The sequence below is a fragment of the Amblyomma maculatum genome, chromosome 8, assembly GCF_055883805.1.
Source record: "Amblyomma maculatum isolate TAMU_Amacu chromosome 8, ASM5588380v1, whole genome shotgun sequence".
In the NCBI taxonomy this organism is placed as follows: Eukaryota; Metazoa; Arthropoda; class Arachnida; order Ixodida; family Ixodidae; genus Amblyomma; species Amblyomma maculatum.
Genome location: NC_139351.1, coordinates 37,715,421 through 37,734,254, shown reverse-complemented (window position 1 = coordinate 37,734,254; position 18,834 = coordinate 37,715,421). Strand labels below are relative to the sequence as shown.

Sequence of the window (18,834 nt, the reverse complement as noted above, 5' to 3'; positions counted from 1 at the left end):
ATCTAGCTTCAAAAAATAGGGCACTGCCTCTTGAGTATGTGTGATGGTGGCTCACACCACCTAGCTGCATAAAGCACTGTAACATGTATAATCGAGCGGCGGGCTCGCACAATATTCTTGCGGTTTATTGGAGGGTGGCTGCTCCTGGCCCGGCTGAGACTGTATGTAGGTCTTTGCCGCTTGCGGCGGGGGCTAGCCTGCCACCGCATTTTTATTGCCCCGCCGGGGTAGTGCAGTGGTAAGACGCCCGACTACTATGCCGGAGTACCCGGATTCGGACCAGACCTCGGCGGCTGCGTTTCGATGGCGGCGAAACGAAGAGGCATCCGTGTGCTGTGCGATGTCAGCGCACGTTAAAGATCCCCAGGAGGTCGAAATTACTCCGTAGCCCTCCACTACGGCTCCCCTTTCTCTTTTCACTTTCACTCCCACCTTCCTCCCTCCTCTTACGGCGTGGTTGAGGTGTCCACAGAAAACAATTGAGACAGTTACCGCGCCTTTCCCTTCCTATAAATCCATCAGTGCATTCATTTTTTATCTGTTGTAGGCCGTCATTGCACACGCTACCGTTTCGGTGGTGGACGATGGCTGTTGCGACGTTTCTCTCCCTTTTCTTTTTCTTCCCACTTTTTCTCTTCTGTTGTTGTTGTGGCTGTAGGAAGAAGGAAAAGAAAATGCACGGGCCTGCTACTGGCTCTGTAGCTGAGCCACCTCCGCTGATTGATCGATTTATAGGAAGGAAAAGGCGCGGTAACTGTCTCACTTGTTTTTCTGTGGACACCTCAACCGCGCAATAAGGGAAGGAAGGTGGGAGCGAAAGTGGAAAGAGAGAAAAAGGAGCCGTAGATGAGGGCTACGGAGTAATTTCGACCACCTGGGGATCTTTAACGTGCGCTGACATCGCACAGCACAGCCGCCTCCGCTGCCTCGTGCGGACAGGAGAAAATAGAGAAGAAAATGAAGAGGGAAAGACGCGTGCCCGCAACAACAGCCGTCGTCCACCACCGAAGCAGTGGCAGGTGCAATGACGGCCTAAACATAAAAATTCCGTAGCAGGCAAGCCCTCGCCGCAAGCGGCGGTGACCAACCTTTCCCAGCCCCATCAGGGGAGACGGAGTGGTACATTTGAGCTTCAGCGCGCGGTGCTTCAGCGCAGTGATGCCATTTCCGAAAGCGTCGTCCCAAAGGTCACTGAGAAAGCAGGCCCCTTCTTGTTTGTTTACAGGAAAGGAAAGGCACAGTATCTGCGACTTTCTCCCACAAGTGTGCGTTCGGACGGTACACCATCGCTCCTGTCGCGTGGCGTTCCTTGACACGCGCTAAGTGCGGGATTGCAGATGGCAGGAACGCTAGACAAGATGAGACTTCTTTTACCGGCGTTCGTTGCAGTGCTACATACAATTTTAATTGGTTTGCAGGAAAGGGAAGGCGCAGTATCTGTCAGATTTTCTCCAGTGTGCGTTTGGACGGTACATCATCGCTCCTGTCGCGTGGCGTTCCTTGGCGCGCGTTCAAGTGCGGCATTGCAGATGGCAGGGAAGCATCCCGCCTCGGCCAATCAGAACATCGCAAAAGCGGGAATCACTTTGTCCACGACAGCATGAGACATTTAAGGCTTTCGCCTTAATAATTGGTTCACAGGGAAAGAAGCAGTATCTGTCATGGTTGTTCTCTGGACACCTGAACCGTGCAGTAGGAGACGGAAGTTTAAGCGGAAAGAGAAAGGGGTGCCGTAGTGGAGGTCTCCGGAGTAATTTCGACCACCTGGGGTTCTTTTAACGTGCACTGACATCACACAGCCCAGGGACGCCACTTCGTTTCGCCTCCGCCTCCATCGAAACGCAGCCACTGGCCGTCAGGATCGAACCCGGGTACTCCAGCACAGTAGTCTGGCGTCTTACCACTGCACCACCCTCGAAGGAATTTTCCAGTGAGCACAGCATCACAGGTAAGCAAAGCGTAAATATTGTTTACTACTTGCTTAACTATGTATTGCTTCCGTAATTAGTTTCTAATGGTTGGTTTGTGGGGTTACGTCCCAAAGCGACTAAGGCTATGAGAGACGCCGTAGTGAAGAACTCCGGAAATTTCGACCACCTGGGGTTCTTTAACGTGCACTACATCGCGCAGCACACGGACGCCACGACGCACCTAAACATTAGCAGTCATAAGGCAACGCATCCTAAATATTAGCAGAGTCATAAGGCAATGCATACATTAGATCCACCTTTACTCGGAGAGAAGCAATGAGGTTCTGTGTTGCAGTGGTTGCGTGCTCGCCTCGCACTGCGAAGGTAAAGTGTTCGACTCCAAGAGTTTCCGCAAAACTTTTGTTTATTCGATTTCTTCAGATTTTCGCATTACAGCTACAACGCCGACACCGGCTTTTCTGCAGCACGAGACCCTTAACACTGTCGCGTTAATAAAAGCAGTAAGCAGTGCTGCACACTTTGCATTTAAGTAGCTGATCGGCTGCATTTTTTTCACGTGGAATAAAAAGGCACTTACGTAGTGTCACATGGGAGCAGCTAGGCTCTGCCGTTTTGCCGCCTTTGAACATCGCGTCGATCCGACCGTTGCGCGGTTTCTCCGCAGAAACAGACTGGCAGTTTTTGAAGCCGCTTATTTGATATAATGCGATATTTTTAGCGTGAACTCCTTTTTTGTGGACAGCCTGGTTGGACCCCAATAATCAGTCGGCGACTTGGACATAAAACCAAAGGAGTTTTTTTCTGTCAGCCTTGCTGCAAATATTGAGAAATTTTACGCCAATAATCACAGCATTTAGCATTTTTTTCGAAAACAAAATAAACAGCAGAACGCATCTGTCGAATTTTCTCAGAAATGAACACCGGAAAATAGACGGCCTAATTTTAATGTCCCAAAACGACTTATGCTATGAAAGATTCCGTAGCGGAGAGCTCTGGTTAGACCACTGGGTATTCTTTAAAGTGCACTTCAACTGCACGATTTGTGGGTGCCTCACTGCAGTCTGCCTCCATGCATACAAATGCATAACAAAGCTTAGCACCAAGTGAAAGTGTCCCAGATGGGATGGCCACCTTTACGCTGTAGCGTTGCCACCCTGCGTTTCTTTCCAGAGTTGCAAAATGAGAAATCTGAAATCGTTTTTGTGGGGTATAACCCAAAGCAACTCAGGCTATAAGGGACACTGTATGGAGGGCATTTGGATGTGAAGGTCAAATCAATGAATGGCTGCAGAATAACCTGAAAGATAGAAACAGTTTCAGCTCAGCTCAGTTCAGTCGTGTCCGACTCTTCGTGACCATATAGACCATGTCACGCCACGCTTTCCGGTCTCTCACTATCTTCCTAACATCACATAACTTCATCTGCATGCATCAAGTCCTGGAGCATCAAGGGACAAGAAGTGGAAGCTGTGACAGATTTTCTCTTCTTGGGCTCCAAGATTACCCATGAAATTAGGAGACGCCTGCTTCTGGGAAAGAGAGCCATGGTTAGCCTTGACCGCCTAGTAAAGAGCAGAGACATTAGTCTGTCAACCAAGATCCGTATAACTCGTGCTATGGTCTTTCCAGTTGTGATGTATGGATGCAAGAGTTGGACTGTGAAGAAGGCTGACCGCCGAAGAATTGACGCGTTTGAATTGTGGTGCTGGCGGAGACTCTTGAGATTCCTTGGACTGCCAGAAGATCAAATCAGTCGATATTGTCGACCATAAACCCTGACTGCTCTGGAGGGTCAAATTCTAAAGTTAAAGCTCAGATACTTTGGTCATCTGATGAGAAGAGAGGAGTCGCTGGAGAAAGATTTGATGTTGGGAAAGGTTGAGGGTCACCGGAAAAGGGGTAGGCAGCGAACGCGATGGTTAGATGGCATCCTCGAGGCGCTGCAGAAACAGTTTCACACCGTAGCAAATAAATAAATTTGCCGATGAAACAATTAGTCTGCTTTTGGGTGAAAATAGTGCAATGATTATTTTTTTCCCCAATTTCCTCATGCTGTACCTTTTTGTCAACATTCACTATTGGAAAACAAGTGGTCACTCTGCAGCCTGGCACCTTCTGAACGCGAGGCAGATGCTCAACCACAAGGCCACCGCTTCGGTGCATGATGCCATAATTAACAGTTTGAAGCTAATGAATTTTAGAAGCGAAACATTGAGTGCAGGGTTCAATAACCTGAGAGAGTGGCACTTATTGTAAGCCAAGTACTACGAAAAGTGCGTAGCTTCGAGGTTATTGGGAACATTCCATATAAAAGAGCAGCGTTCATCATTGATGTTCCCATCCATCACATTCCGTCGCTGCCATCCTTCAGTGCCAACATTGAAATACGTGACGATCTGTCGAAGAACTGTGACTGAACTTGTTGATTACATACCTCTTATGGTTAATAAATGAACTGAAATGATATAATTTGGGGAACCCTGACAAAGTGTTACCACCTCAAACCTGCAAGCGAGAAATGCAAATGGCCCAAATGGGCCTATAGTGGATTGCCTGCCCTCAAACAAATTCATGTGCTTCTACCTGGCTTCTACCACTGGCTTCTACCACACTATTTCAGTGCAAGCTGCTGCGGCTAACATCTAAACACAGCTAGCAAATGCTATAGCTGCGGGCTGCTCTTGTGTAGCAACGTGATTTTGATGGCCCATGTATAGCCTAGAAAATGCTCCATGTATGCTAGAATCTTTCTGTAACAAAGTCATTAGCCCGTTGCACCTAAGGTGGTGCGGGCTGAGCAACGTCTTCTTTCTTTTGTCCTGCCCACACTAATTCATGTAATGCAGTCATTAAATGATTAACGCACTGTGATGGCCATGCAGTTAATTAGGCCGACCATATCAAGCACATTAATTACGGGTTTGTTCATCCTTGGTTTGTAAACCTTTGTCACCACAAAAGCCCATGCAGGTACATAATAATTAAACACACGATGATAAAGGATGCAGGCTGCCCACTCCACAGGGGCAGAGTTCTTGACACGTCAAGCGCGATGCTCAACAAGCTGCTTTGCTTCCTTTGTTTCTCGTGCCAGATGACATCTGCTAGCAGAGGGATGACATGGCTGTGTTTCAGCACTAGAGGTAGCAACGCCTACTTGCTGTGCATGGCACAGAAGCGTTTTGCCAGCTTAAGGAAAGATGGTGGCTCAGGCCTAGGTTTGAGTATGCACGAGCCAGTCAGGGTGTGAGTGTGTTGTATTCTGGCCCATAACAGCAAGTGTCCCAATGGTAAGTACCGTGTCTCATTTTTATGCTGCACTTGAACCCCAGGTCTCTTTTGCAGGCTGCATACAGGCTTCACGGGCAAGCCCAAGCCAATGCATAGCTCCATTTTTCTTTCCCACACCACCTCAGAGATCAAGATGCTTCTCTGCCACATGTAGATACCAGCACCTTGCTTTTACACTGCTTATGGATGAATGTCCGCTGCATGACGGAGAACATATACGCAGTGCACAAAGGAGCAGAGAAAGCACAAATGTACCAGATGGCGCTTTATACCACACGGCATCATACACCCGACGACACCGCACAAAAAGGGGACAGAAAACAAAAAATGAGGGAAGAGGTGCTGCCAGTTCTAGAAAAGCTAGGGGATGAAACAAATTGCCAGGCTCCTCACCAAGGTCAAGAGCGGACATATCTTTAAGTTACAAGAGGCAAAGAAAAGGTTGAGAGGGAAGGATGCTGAAAGCATTCGCTAACAACTGAAGAGAGGGTAACAACAGTGCTGGAAAAAAATAATAATATAGGGACAAAACTGTGCGCTCACTTCCTTTCGGGGGAAAAAAATGGCAGAAGTGCGATGGTTTGCCAGACAGAAATGCACACGCTTTTCTTTTTCATTTTTTTTTTCTTCGCAGCAACACTTCGCTTGTGTTCATTTGTTTGTATACTCGCCACTTTCAGTCACCACAGAGTCACTTGGCTGCCATCCCTGACACGAGGACAGGGATTCAAAAATGCTGACACACCGGGGAGAAGATTCAGGTCAGCGGAGGGGCAGAGGAGAGGCGGTTGGTAATATAATAAATAGTCCTCGGGCGGATGGTGTTGTGCGCGCGCGCAAAAGTTCTCCAAAGGCTGGCAGAAGAAGTGGGGCGGTTTTCTCACGAGTCCCGTCCCGTTGGCATATCTCGTCATTGTCACTGGTGACTAGAGTCCTCCTCGAGAATCTTGCGGCCATCCTTGAACCGGTGTGCAAATGGATTTGCTGTGCTGCAACACGCATGCTCTGGCCCAACTGCATGGAGGAGAAAAACAACATGCGCGTTTGCCTCTTCCAGGTTTTTGTGAAAACTGCTGCGCACAATCGGATTCCAAAATTCTGCAGGGCAAAGATGAGGAACAGACACAAGTGCATACTTGCACCAACGCTTTGTATGGTCCACACAAAATTTATACGTGGTGGAAGACAAAAGCAGTGACGTCTGACAACATACTGTGTAAACAAAGCAAAGTAAAGCAAAACGCAAAAACCCAAGAACTTGTGAACACGTTTCACCGGTTTGCAGATTGCCCTGCATCTAGGAATGCGACCATTTTCTTATTTGGATAGTGACATTGACGAACTACTGATAACAGAGGCGGGAATCCCCATGGGAATAGATTAAAGCCTCTGTTCATAGCTATACAGTGAAACCTCGTTAATATGTACCCGCTTACCAAGTAGTTGTAGTTAAAACGTAGTTGTGAAGATTCCCTGGCTGAGCCGCTATTGAAACCCATGTATTGGTTGACCACTTAAAACGTAGTGGCTAGTGAAGTGCCTACCTGTTAATACGCACTTTTTGTTGCAGTTCGGCTGACGCCGTGCTGCGACGCAAAACGCTTTCTTCTTTACAAAAAGCGTTATGAACGTACGGAGTGCTGGTTATACAACTATAGTGTACTAGAAAGTATTCTAGAGAAATTACGCGGCTATTTTGACCATGTTCCAATGAACACTGTTCGCCGCGGTGATGTCCATGTCAATAGGCAGCCCGGGAATCAATGGCTGCTTCGATATCGTTGTTAGCAGCCCTATCGCAGTAACCATCACAGTCAACCCAGCCATCGTTACCATCGTTTATGAACCCAGCCTCAGTACCAATCCAATCCAACCCACCCACGTGACTTCGCGCAACGCATGCAGGCGTGCAGTTGCGACGTAGCGGACATAGCCTATCTTCCTTTCTTTGCTTTGTGAATGTAGTGCGAAACCGGTGATTGCATCGTCTGTATTGAGCTGTGGTGCTTTGCGAAGCGGTTGATGCATGAGTGTGTGTGTGAACGGGCGGCACTATGCCCCTCCTCAAAGAGATGAGGATATCAAGTAAGAGGACAGCGGCGATGACTTGGAAAGAGCCAATTCAGGCCTTACTGTGATGGAAGCCACTCAGGCATTAATAGGCCTTATGGAGAAGCTTGCTCGCAGTCTCGCTGATTTTGAGACGACTGTTGTCGCCGCGCGACCACCACGGCGGCAACTGAAAATGACAGACTTTTGGTCTGCAGGATGGGAATAAAGTGCACGTATGTGTACAGCCGACGACCGATTTTTCGGACTTTCAAAGGACCACGAAAATGTCCGAAAAATCGGGCAGTCCAATAAAACGAATGTGCACCAAAAAAGCTCAATTTATTGCCTATTATTGACTTTGGGGCCGGAAAAAGTCATGATTGCTTTTCTGCACCATGCTCCGCTTCCGTGCTAACAGGTCCGCCTGAATTTCGCTTGCATCAGCTCAGATTGCGTCGGCTGCGCTGCTGCAGGTGAGTCATCGTCGTCATCGCTCTCAGACTCCACAAGCACTTGGCGAATAATTCCTGCATCTACGAGCCCAGCGCACAGTTCCAACTGGTAGTCCACGTCTGTGAACTCTGAAAACGAGACGGCCGATGGAATTTCGACACCAGCAGTGCGAAGGTCCTGAACGAACTGCTCACTGCCTGACAGCTGCTCGACGACACTCTCCTCGTCCAAGGCAGCCGACTCGTCATTCAGCAAAAATCGACGTACAAAAGCAATTGCGCAGCGTTGTGGGTGCTACAGACTTCCACGCATTGGTGCTCCAAGCAGATCGACAGAGTAGGTTTTCCCACTGCCGAGGCACACCACAACCACCAACCAATGAATCACAACACAGACTCCGTTGAGTGCCTTCTCGCTGCCGCGTTGCACGAAAAAAAAAAAGAACTTATAAAATCCGGAAACAGCTTCTTGAAGAACCGAAGTCGATTCAATTAAATGCGAGCCACAGTAGCGACAGAACGTAGTTCTCGCATCGACCATGGCTAGGCCTACTCGCTACGCTCGGCAACGCACAGAGGAACAGGCAGTCGAAGCGATCACGCTAAAAGAAAAAAAAGCACTGCAGCGGCGAGCAGCGACAGCAGCGACGTTGTCCCGGAAACGGAAGCTGCCAGGCAAATAATATAGCCTCGATTCAGCGTGTTTAGCTGAGGAGCGGCACTCAAGGCCTGCACCGGCTTCGAGGCTATCGAAGAAAAAAGTAAACAAGCAAGATGGCGGCGAAACCGTTCAAAATGTGTGGCAGTTGGCCGGCTGACACTTGGAATGTCCGAAAAATCGAATAGCCCTCCTTAGAGTGTCCGAAATTTTGAGCAGCGTAATACATTGACTTTATAAGATATGCCCTGGGGCCGGGAAAAAGTCCGAATAATCAAGCATGTCCGAAAAATTGGGTGTCCGAAAACTCAGTCATCGACTGTAGCCCAAACAAGCACCAGGCATTCTCGCTCTGTGATAGAATAATTTTGTTGGGGCGTTGATAGGAGGCGGCTGGCATACGCAATTACCCTTGTATGGCCGTGTTATCGCTGAATGAATACAGTTAAACCTCGATGTAACGAACTTCAGTGTAACGAAATCCTCGATGTAACGAAGTATTTCAGTTTCTATAACTTCGCTTCCATAGAACACAATGTATTTTCAACCTCTGTATAACGAAGTAGTTCTGGCGCACTTTCAACGTAACGAAATTTTGTTGCTGGCTCGAGATGAACCAAAATAATTTAATAAAAGTATACTGCGAAGTTTAGTGGTTGAAAAGTGTGCGCGCACTAACCTGCGCCCCTAAAAACGGCCGCGGCACAGCTGTACATGGCTGGCAATCGCGACGATGATGACCAGGTACCGTTTGCCACGCCATCTGAGGTAGCACGGGTGACACTGCCGAACGTTGTGTCGAGTAAGTCCGCTAGAGGACACTAGCATCGACACATTCAGTCGCACAGTTTTCTCGCCCACGCAGTCTAGGCCTTGCCACCGAAACGTGCACAGCAAGTTTTCTGACGGTTTTGTGCTCCTGAAGTGTACGCGTCGATGTGTCTCGCGCTGTGTTTTTGTGCGCACACCTGACATCTCGGAAAGAATGAGTGGGAAATGCAAAGTCCTAGCTCTTGAAGAAAAGGCAAATGTGCTCAAAGCCGTGGAAAATGGTGAAAAGAAGAAGGATGTCGCCGTCCGGTTCGGCATACCGCAGAGCACCCTTTCGACGATTTTGAAAGCGAAAGACTCTGTCCTCGAATCCCTGAAGAACGGAACAAACGCTCAACAAAAAAGGTTGAAGGTTCCCACTTTCGAAGATGTGGATAAGGCGGTCTTTGCATGGTTTGTGTCGGTTAGGGAACAGAACATTCCCATATGCGGCGCATTACTGCAAGGAATTTTGCCTGTCTGTTCGGCCACGACGATTTTCAGGCCAGCAGCGGGTGGCTGCACCGCTTCAAAGCCCGTCATGCTATCGTGGGCAAAATCTTAAGTGGTGAATCAACATCAGCTGACACGACAGGATCGGCTTCTTGGGTCGACACAGAAGTGCCGATGATCTTGGCGCACTATGATCCAGCCGACGTCTACAACGCCGACGAAACGGCGTTGTTCTATCAGATGCTGCCGTGTCGTACGTTGGCATTAAAAGGTGAAAAGTGTCACGGTGGGAAACATAGCAAACTGCGCATCTCGGTCTTACTTTGTGCCAACATGGATGGCAGCGACAAGCGTGTGCCGCTCGTGATAAGGCGCAGCAAGAAGCCGCGGTGCTTCAGCAATTCGCGCCAGCTGGAAATACAGTACGCATCCAACCAAAAAGCATGGATGACGCGTGATATTTTCCGTCACTGGCTGCAAGCCTTCGACGCGGACATGAAAACCGCTGGACGCAAAGTGTGCGTCATCTTTGATAACTGCTCCGCACACCACATTAAAGATTTAGAACTGTCGCAAGTTGAGGTGAAGTTTCTGCCGCCGAACTGCACGTCACTAATTCAGCCCCTGGACCAGGGCATAATAAACAGCGTAAAGTGTGCATATCGCCGGCGGCTAATTGACAAGCTGCTGCTTGACCTCCGACTAGAACGCCCCACTAAAGTGGACTTGTTTCAGGCCCTTGAGATGTTGTCCGCGTCCTGGAACTCCACCTCAAAGGAAATTTTTGAGAATTGCTTCCGCAAAGCGGGCTTCAAGACAGCTGAAGCAGCTAGTTCTGAGGCGGACTTGCCTGCGCTGGAAGAAGAGGCGCTTGATGAGAGGTGGCAGCGTCTTCGCAGCGACGGTGCCATCCCGGAAGGAGTCGAGCTGGATGACTATCTTTTCGGAGACTCCTGTGTCCTCGCGACGGAGGAGGTGACGGTGGAAAAGATCGTGAACGACGTGTTGGGAAACTCTCAAGACGACAGCGAAAGCGAAGCAGACGCGATCGACGTGCTCAGGCGATTTGCTAGCGCAGAAGAAGACCAAGATGCCATCCAGTCACTCTGGGCCTACGAACGACGTGTGACGCCTTTGTTGATGAAGAAAAAAGCGCAGAAAAAGATAACAGACTATTTTCACCATTAATAAAGCATTTTGCCGTGCGTGCACCACACTCACAACACGTTTTGGAAGTTCCTTTGCATGCTGGGAGGCGAATTTCGGCGTAACGAAATTTCAATTTAACGAAGTAAAGTGCCGATTTTTCCGACTTCGTTATATCGAGGTTTAACTGTATAGCACCTATGCAATGGCCACTTGCGTTGGTGCGGAGTTCAGTATTGGCGGATGGGTTGAAATGGGCCAAGACCGGTGGAGTAGTGAGAGCAGCAATAAGCTCCAAGAAAGCTGCAACTTGTTCAGGGCCCCAATAGAATGTAATGTCTTTCTTGAGGAGGTGGGTGAGCAGACGAGCAAGGGCTGCGAATTTCGGGACGAGTCGTCCATAAATAGGAAAATAGGCCAATAAAGCTGCGAACATCGCTGGATGAACGCGGAGTGGGAAAATCTCTGACGGCCCAAATCTTGTCAGGGTCAGATTGAACACCGAAAGCAATAATCAAGTGACCAAGGACTTTGATTTCTCGATGACTGAAGCTGCACTTCTTGGAGTTTAGTTGAAGCCCGCACGGCTAAAAAGCGCAAGAATTGTAGAAAGGCGAAGGAGATGGCTGTCAAATGTAGAGGTGAAAACAATTACATCGTCAAGATAACAACAAACAAATGGTCCACTTGAAGACTCTGAGCAAAGAGTCCATCATGTGTTCAAAGGTTGTTGGGGCATTGCAAAGGCCAAAAGGAATTACTTTAAATTGATCCGAAAAGCCTCCCCCCCGAACCGAAAAACCTCTGCTGATGCCTGCCCTACAAAATAACTGTATCGACGTCCTTGTAGATGGAGTTCCCGTTTCTGCTCTCATTAATACAGGTGCCCACCTGTCCGTTCTCAGTTCCTCATTTCACCGTCGCCTCAAGAAAGTCCTTACACCAGCTGTGTCGTCCACAGTTCGCGTCGCAAATGGTAGCCCTGCTGCCGTTGTTGGCATGTGTACGGCGCGAGTTACCATTGCTGGCCGTCAGCAAAACACACACAAGACTCCACTCACAGATAGCTTGGACACTGCCAATGCTGTCGTCAGTGGCATCAGAAGCAGGAGAGTCGGCGTCCACATCTCCAGCCAGCATTGCCTCCAGCTGCTCCACAATGCTCTGGAACGTGGGCCGCAGGGACGGTTCCACCTGCACAGACCTCAACTGCTCAGACCTCAACTCCCCACAAATGGTGGCAATTTCAAGGGCCTGATAAGAAGGCCTAAACGAAACCAAACAGCAAAATGTGTGTTGATGGAGAACAAGGTGGCCGCAAACATGACGACAGTGCACAATGACAGCTTCTAAAAAATTGACAGTCCAGTCATTTCTACTACACAACAACGCACACTACAGTTAAGCCTCATTATTTCAGCCCCAATCAATTGTACAGTAGAGCGATTTGGGCGAGTTGGTATCTATCCGTATTAAACAGCGCGAAAAAAAAAGGGGACTAAGGAAGGACGACTGCTACTGGATTCCTGTCAAACGCCCAAGCAAGTTAACTGCATCAGAAGCTCGTTTATTTGGACACCCCAGGGATTGCATCGACTACTTCAAACACACTCCAGAAGTGGCGGATTATTCAGACAGTTGCCGCCACAATGTGAACTGCATCATTTTCCATGCTCCTCTGCCATGAACACCAGTAGCCATGTGTAAACAAGTACAGTCTTTGTCAAAAGTGTACAGCCCAAGGGGTCTGCTTCTGAGCAACTTCGTGTGGCTTGTAATGCATTTCTAGTGTTCTGAATCCCTCCATGGCAAGAATATTTTTTTACCCTACCCTCTCCAGTGGGATGAACCTCCAATAATTGTCAATCAATGCCACTACAGGGCTCAGAAGCAGAACCCCTAGACCCTAAGCTTTTGACAAAGGTTATACCTTAAGAGATGTTAACAACATGCTGTGTTTTACGAAAAAACATAGTACTGTCGAGCCTGCATAAGAAAAACAGAGATGTTTCAAATGTTGACTAAAGAAACAGGAAAGTAAGTACACATCAAATTTACACCTCACCAATCATTCAACATTGTTGCAGCCTTGAAAGTGGCACTTCTCCGGTCATGCCGTTACAGACACTGCTTTGCATACCACTGCTCTTTTATCTGTGTACTTGAATACAGTCAGGCTATTCCAATGCTTACAAATACAGTAAAAGCTCGTTAATTCGAACTTCACGGGACCGGGGAAAAAGTTCGGATTATCGAATGTTCGAATTATCGAATGGCCTCGAAAAAAACTGACAAGAACCATTTGTATTCCAGTAAATGTACCGTATTTAGTCGTGTAACGAACTCGCTGACATAATGAACCCATCCAGCCCCGATTTGTGCCTACGAATCTGGAAAAAAAAAAAAGCGTCAGTCGTTAGGCGCCCCTCCGTTTCGCGCCCTCACGGTCCACATTTCGACTTTAGCTCCAGCAGGGGAACGGGGGAGGGGAGGAATCGAACTTGACAAAGTGCCAGTGTTTGTCCGGTTGTGCAAGCCTCCTTTACAGTACATTCGCTTTATCATGCTATGAGCGACTGGGGCAGGCGCCGTCCACTGCCACTCCAATCATCAGAACGCGCGATAGCAGCAAGCGGCTTTTGAAGCGACCAGTGCTAAAAGCCAGCGTCATGATCGCGGCTGACTCGCGTTCTTCAGTTGACAACTGATGGGTGGAAGGATAAATGGCTACCGCAAAAAAAAAAAAAAAAAGACAGAAAAAAACATTTAATTGATAGTGCCCGTCCGAGCAGGCAGAGCAGGCAGGAAGAGCAGGCAGCCGCCGCCGCGGCCATGCACTAATCTTGCCGCGGCCGCCGTCCCCTCCCTCCAACGCCGCCGGCCGCCGCGCCGGTCATGGCGCCATTTAAGTTTTACCCACTCTTCCATGGTTTTACCTGGTTCCATCTTATGTCCCCGTTTTGGACATGCACAGCCTCCAATTATGCCTTCCAATCGCGGAGTGTTTCTTTACTTTTCTTTTTTTTTTTTGTAGTTCGTAGTTTTTGCGTGTAGTTCGAATTATCCGTAGCGGAACCGCCTCGCGTTCGAATTAACGGACTTTTTTATACACAGATCTTTACGGAGCTTGGCCGGGCCAAATAGTGTAGTTCGAATTATCCAAAAATTTGAATTATCAGGGTTCGAATTAACGAGCTTTCACTATTTATTTCCTTCTTGCACCTATGTGCTTCGTTTGCTCCCCTCATCATCATCATCATCATCAGCCTGACTATACCCACTGCAAGGCGAATGCCTCTCCCATATTTCTCCACTTAACCTGGTTCTGTGCTAGCTGCATCCACTTGACCCCTGCGAACTTCTTAATCTCATCCACCCACCTAACTTTCTGCCGCCCCCTGCTACGCTTTCCTTCCCTTGGAATCCAGTTTGTTACCCTCAGCGACCATCGGTTATCCTCTCTTCGCACTACATGTCCTGCCCATGTCCATTTCTTCTTCTTAATTTCCACTAGAATGTCGATAACTTGAGTTATTTCTCTGACCCACTCTGCACGCTTCTTATCTCTTAATGTTACCCCTACCATTTTTCGTTCCATAGCCCTCTGGGTTGTCCTCAACTTAAGTAGAACTCTCTTGGTTAGCCTCCCCATTTCAGCGCCATAGGTGAGTACAGGTAAGATGCAACTGTTATATACTTTCCTCTTTTGCTCCCCTAAGTACACTGAAACATCAAGTTTTGAGAATGCTTAACCCCTCTGCCTATGAAGTGGAGCATCCTGGATGGGGCCAACTGTATGGTAAAGCACTCCCAAAATGCGTGTAAGAGGCACGCCTGCTATGGTGTCGCAATGTGAAAAGCACTGTGAAGGAATTTAAGATTCTGGAACAATTTCGCCACACTTCCAACAGCTTGCGCAAAGCAAAGCACCAGACTTTCAAAACTGTGAAAAGTCGTCGTTGAACCTTAGTTTTCAATTCAAATGTACAGCCAACCACATTCCAGGAGGCCATTACCTAAAATTATTGCGATACAAACAGTTCTTAAGCTTTTTTTTTTTTAGGCAAATTTCATAAATTTTTCGTATAATTCTAAAATTTATCCTGGTCTTTCCAAGGCTGAACTGAAATTTTAGAATGTGAATATGTAAAAAAAAAAAAAAAATTAATCTGGATAATGAATATTGGTGATTGAAAAAAAAATTAAAAATATCAAACATTGTTTGTCTCGTTTATGTCAGAGTCCACATGTTATTTGCAAATAAAATTAAACCAAAATTGTAGAGAGTATAACCTAGTGAAAAACCCAGGATAAATTTCATACAGGATTGTGTATACCTGTTTTTGTACAGGAAGGCCCTATATAAAAATGAGTGGAGCTGTCATATTCCTGCTGAATACTGTAACGTCTCATTTATTCGGCCCTCAAAGGCCCAGAAAAACATGTCTGAATTAAACAAAAGCTCTGAACGGGCTTGCCTCCGCTGCAGTTTTCACAGTGGTCCTTCTTCACAAAACAGCCCCATCGTGTTTTGAGGATGCTTCACTGTACAGTCCAAGTGGCAAAGCATTGCAGTGAAGCGTGTAGTGTAATGAAATTGCAGTGAATTAGAAACTTTTCTGTGTATTCGGTAATTTTCGAATATTCCCAAATTCCGATAGTATCACTTTTTAACACGAATACTATAATACACGCCTACTATAATACATGCACCAAAATCATATCAAAGAACTGGTGGCGGCGGCATAGCCCATGCATACGCACCGTGAGCAGTGGCCATAAATACAGATAACGCATTTCTCGTGCACAGACTTCATAATGTGAGTACCGTAAAAACCCACTTATAAGATATACCAGGTTTTTCTCCCTGAAGTTATCGTGCCAGATTTTCGTCTCATGTTATATGTGGAACCAAACAAATTTCAGCCTAAATTCGAAGTTCGCTCCTTGTGATTAATCAGTGCTTTCAGCATCAGGCTTCCAGCAAGACGAGGTTATGTAGAACTACGCAGAACTCGTTGACGCCAAAGTGCCTGCTAGCGCGGTTGCTATGCTACAGTCCATACTCGAAAGCTTTCAGCTTAAAAGCAGCTGTATAACTTGCGCACTGCCCCACCATGATGCGGCACCAAGAACATGGTAGACGGAACGAAGGAACAATAACAATGAGACGCGGAAACCCTTCGCAAAATGGTGGCGACTACGAGCACCATAAAGGTAAAAGGAAAAAAAAAAAAACAGCATAACCAATGATGATGATAATGATCTACCCGAGCGCTCTATCGCAGCTTGGTAGCGCGTGCACATGAGGCCAGCTAGGTTCAGTAGCGCACCAAAGATGGCGCTTGTTACTACTAGCAGACGACTCTCGCGGTGGTAATACTGGTGGCGCAATGATTATGCGAGGAAAAAAAATTCAGATTTTTGACTCCCAATGTTGGGGGTGCGAACATTATGCGAGTAAATACACTATATGCAGGTCCATATTATATTCGAGTTTTTACGCCATACTCTGTAACCTGTAGAGGTTCGTACACTTCACTGGGCGTTGAGCAATGTGAACAGCTTCTGCAGTGCTCCTCCTCCTGCTCAACACACCCACCTGGCAGCAAGCAAGGGCCAGACGCAGGAAGGCAGGTGGGCAGTCATCGGGGCATAGGCGGCGCAGAGCCAGGCGGTCTACGCCGAAGTCAGCCGTGCGAGGCAGCACATCTGGGTCCGCCTCCAGCCGCACTATCATCTCGCACAGGATGATGCCATACGAGAAGACGTCCGCCCGCTGGTCATACCTGCACATGTGCACATTTCTCAGCCACCCACCTGTATGTGCAAGTGAGCGGTTGCACAAGCACCAAGCGAAAGTGGTGCCAGAGAGACGAATCTCACACCTTACAAGATGAAATGCATCCCATGTTTTGTGGATGTTTCAGCCATGAAAACATGAGGAATCATTGAGGCCTTCCAGATGGCAGAACATGGCAGTGCCTGTATCTCTGCCAATCACATCTGAGGAATTCATTTTTTTTTTAATGACTTTGCATAGTTGCGGTCCTCGTTTGGCAAATAAGTGCTGTGTTTAATAAAAATCTGAGCTGTTAGTCCAGCCCTTGTACTGTGTGGTTGTTCCTTGTGAATGCATCTTTTTATTAGCTGGCAAAAATCCCAACATGCTCCCCCATCCAGTTTTGCCTCACCCACACATGCGAGGTAAGCAGCTGAGGACAGTGTTGCTTGTGACGAGTTATCTTCCCACAAAACGTTTCTAAGGCCATATTTATGACTCTCGAATGGGAAGAAGATGCTCCGTGCACCCGATGTACGGCAGGACGCCACTGCCTTTAAAGCGAATCTGTGCAGAGCCAAACAGCTCCTACCAGGCACCGTGGAGGCATTCGGGGGCCATCCAGTAGGGGGAGCCAACTACGGGCAGGCGGAAGTCACGGCCACCCCCAACGGGGATGCGCTCGGCCAGACCCAGGTCGCCCACCACAGCCGTCAGGGTTGGGGCACCTCCGTCCTCCTCTGGGTGGCGCTTGATGAGCACATTCTTGGAGGTCAGGTCCCGATGGAAGACGCCCCGTGAGTGCAGGTACGCCATACCCCGCGCTATGTCCAGCGCCAGCTTCAGCCGCAGCGCCCAGGGCAGGGGCTCCGACCTGCACCCAACGAGAGGCACTTTTGCAAACTCCTCCTGGAACTGCCATGCTCAAAATGCGGTGAACTGTGCCCAATGGTCCCAAAGCAACAAGGGCTGCGAGGAATGCTGTTCTGACCCCCCCCCTGCCTCCTCAAGCTGAGCAGTTAAGCACCCTGACCAGTGAGACACTTTTCCGCCATTCTGGACACTGGCTCACACCACTGCGGATATCAGCTGCAACTGTCAAGCACTCTGCTCACACTGTGCCAACACCATAGAGTCTCTTACTCTTACCGAGAGAAGAAACTGGGGTGCTGCACTTCAGCCACCATGGGCGCGCTAAGTGTCATGGGCCAGTGTGCTACTTGGTGCAGGGCAGTCGCTTTTTTTGGGAACACACAGTGGCATCACTAAGGCATATCATCATCATCATCATCTCGAGGCTCGAACGTAGAGCGAAAAAGCCATAGTAGAGTATGGAAAAGCATGCAACGCCAATGCTGCGTTTTTCACGCATGCTGACTAACTAGCTCAACATTCCACTGTACTATTACCAATAAACGATTTCTGTTTTCCAAAATGCCAATAAAAAGCTTCTCAGAGTGAGCAACCATGTATATCCTTAAAATTTTTTTTTATTTTGGTTTCCATGTTACTGAATACTCAGCCAATAGGAGAGAAAGCCATCATTTATTTTGGACAAATTTTACACTTACATGCCGTTTTGCTCACTTTTTGCAATTGGAGATATTGAATGTTGGGATATTTTTTATTGTAGAACAATGTCGATTTTCACATTATGTTTTGGCCAAAGTAGCTCTCCAGCCCATGATGCTTAGAGCATCCATAGAGGCTGAACTGGTCGTCAGGAAGTTCCATGCTAACTCTCATAGATGGCGGCAGCAGCTTTCCCTCTAGATAAGAGTAAGGAACTCTATGGCCAACACCAATGGTATGCACAAGTAATGGCAGCATGTGACGTGCACACTGCCGACACTACAACTGCAGATATTATAAATGCAAACACGCAGCATTACGTACATAATGCAGCAGTACGTAGCAGCCATACACAGACCAGCATGAATGCTCTTCAAGGCACACAATTTGTTTGCTGTGAAAGATACGAGCAACGATGAGCACAATTTTTGCAACCTCGTGGGATTTGCATCATTGAGGGACTGCTACAATGCAAACAAGTGCACTAGCCAAAACATTCAAAGCTTGTTACGCACACACAATAGGCACATGAGCCCGTCACAGCCTCTGTCTATATCGCTGCAAAACCAGGGGAGTTTAACCAAACTCTGCATCTGTCAGTGCACAGCTATGACAGCAGTGTTGAGTGAAATGCTTGAGAAGAAACACCACCAAGGCGCGGGCCTGGTTTCACAATGCCACTGCTCA

At 47.9% G+C, this 18,834-nt stretch overlaps 1 protein-coding gene across 2 annotated transcripts in view; it reads right to left on the bottom strand.

The window, feature by feature from the left end:
• Positions 1-18,834, bottom strand: part of cdi (serine/threonine kinase) — a 45,785-nt gene that overhangs the window by 12,177 nt on the left and 14,774 nt on the right. The window contains exons 4-7 of one of the 2 annotated variants that reach the window (XM_084576226.1): positions 17,168-17,449; positions 16,396-16,582; positions 11,855-11,987; positions 5,473-6,236 (exon numbers count right to left, since the gene is read on the bottom strand). In XM_084576226.1, the coding sequence (XP_084432352.1) occupies positions 6,139-6,236; positions 11,855-11,987; positions 16,396-16,582; positions 17,168-17,449 (700 nt within the window). In that variant the 3' untranslated portion in view covers positions 5,473-6,138. Of the gene's footprint in view, positions 1-5,472; positions 6,237-11,854; positions 11,988-16,395; positions 16,583-17,167; positions 17,450-18,834 lie in introns of those variants that run through there. The other variant, XM_084576225.1, reaches the window with a different exon arrangement.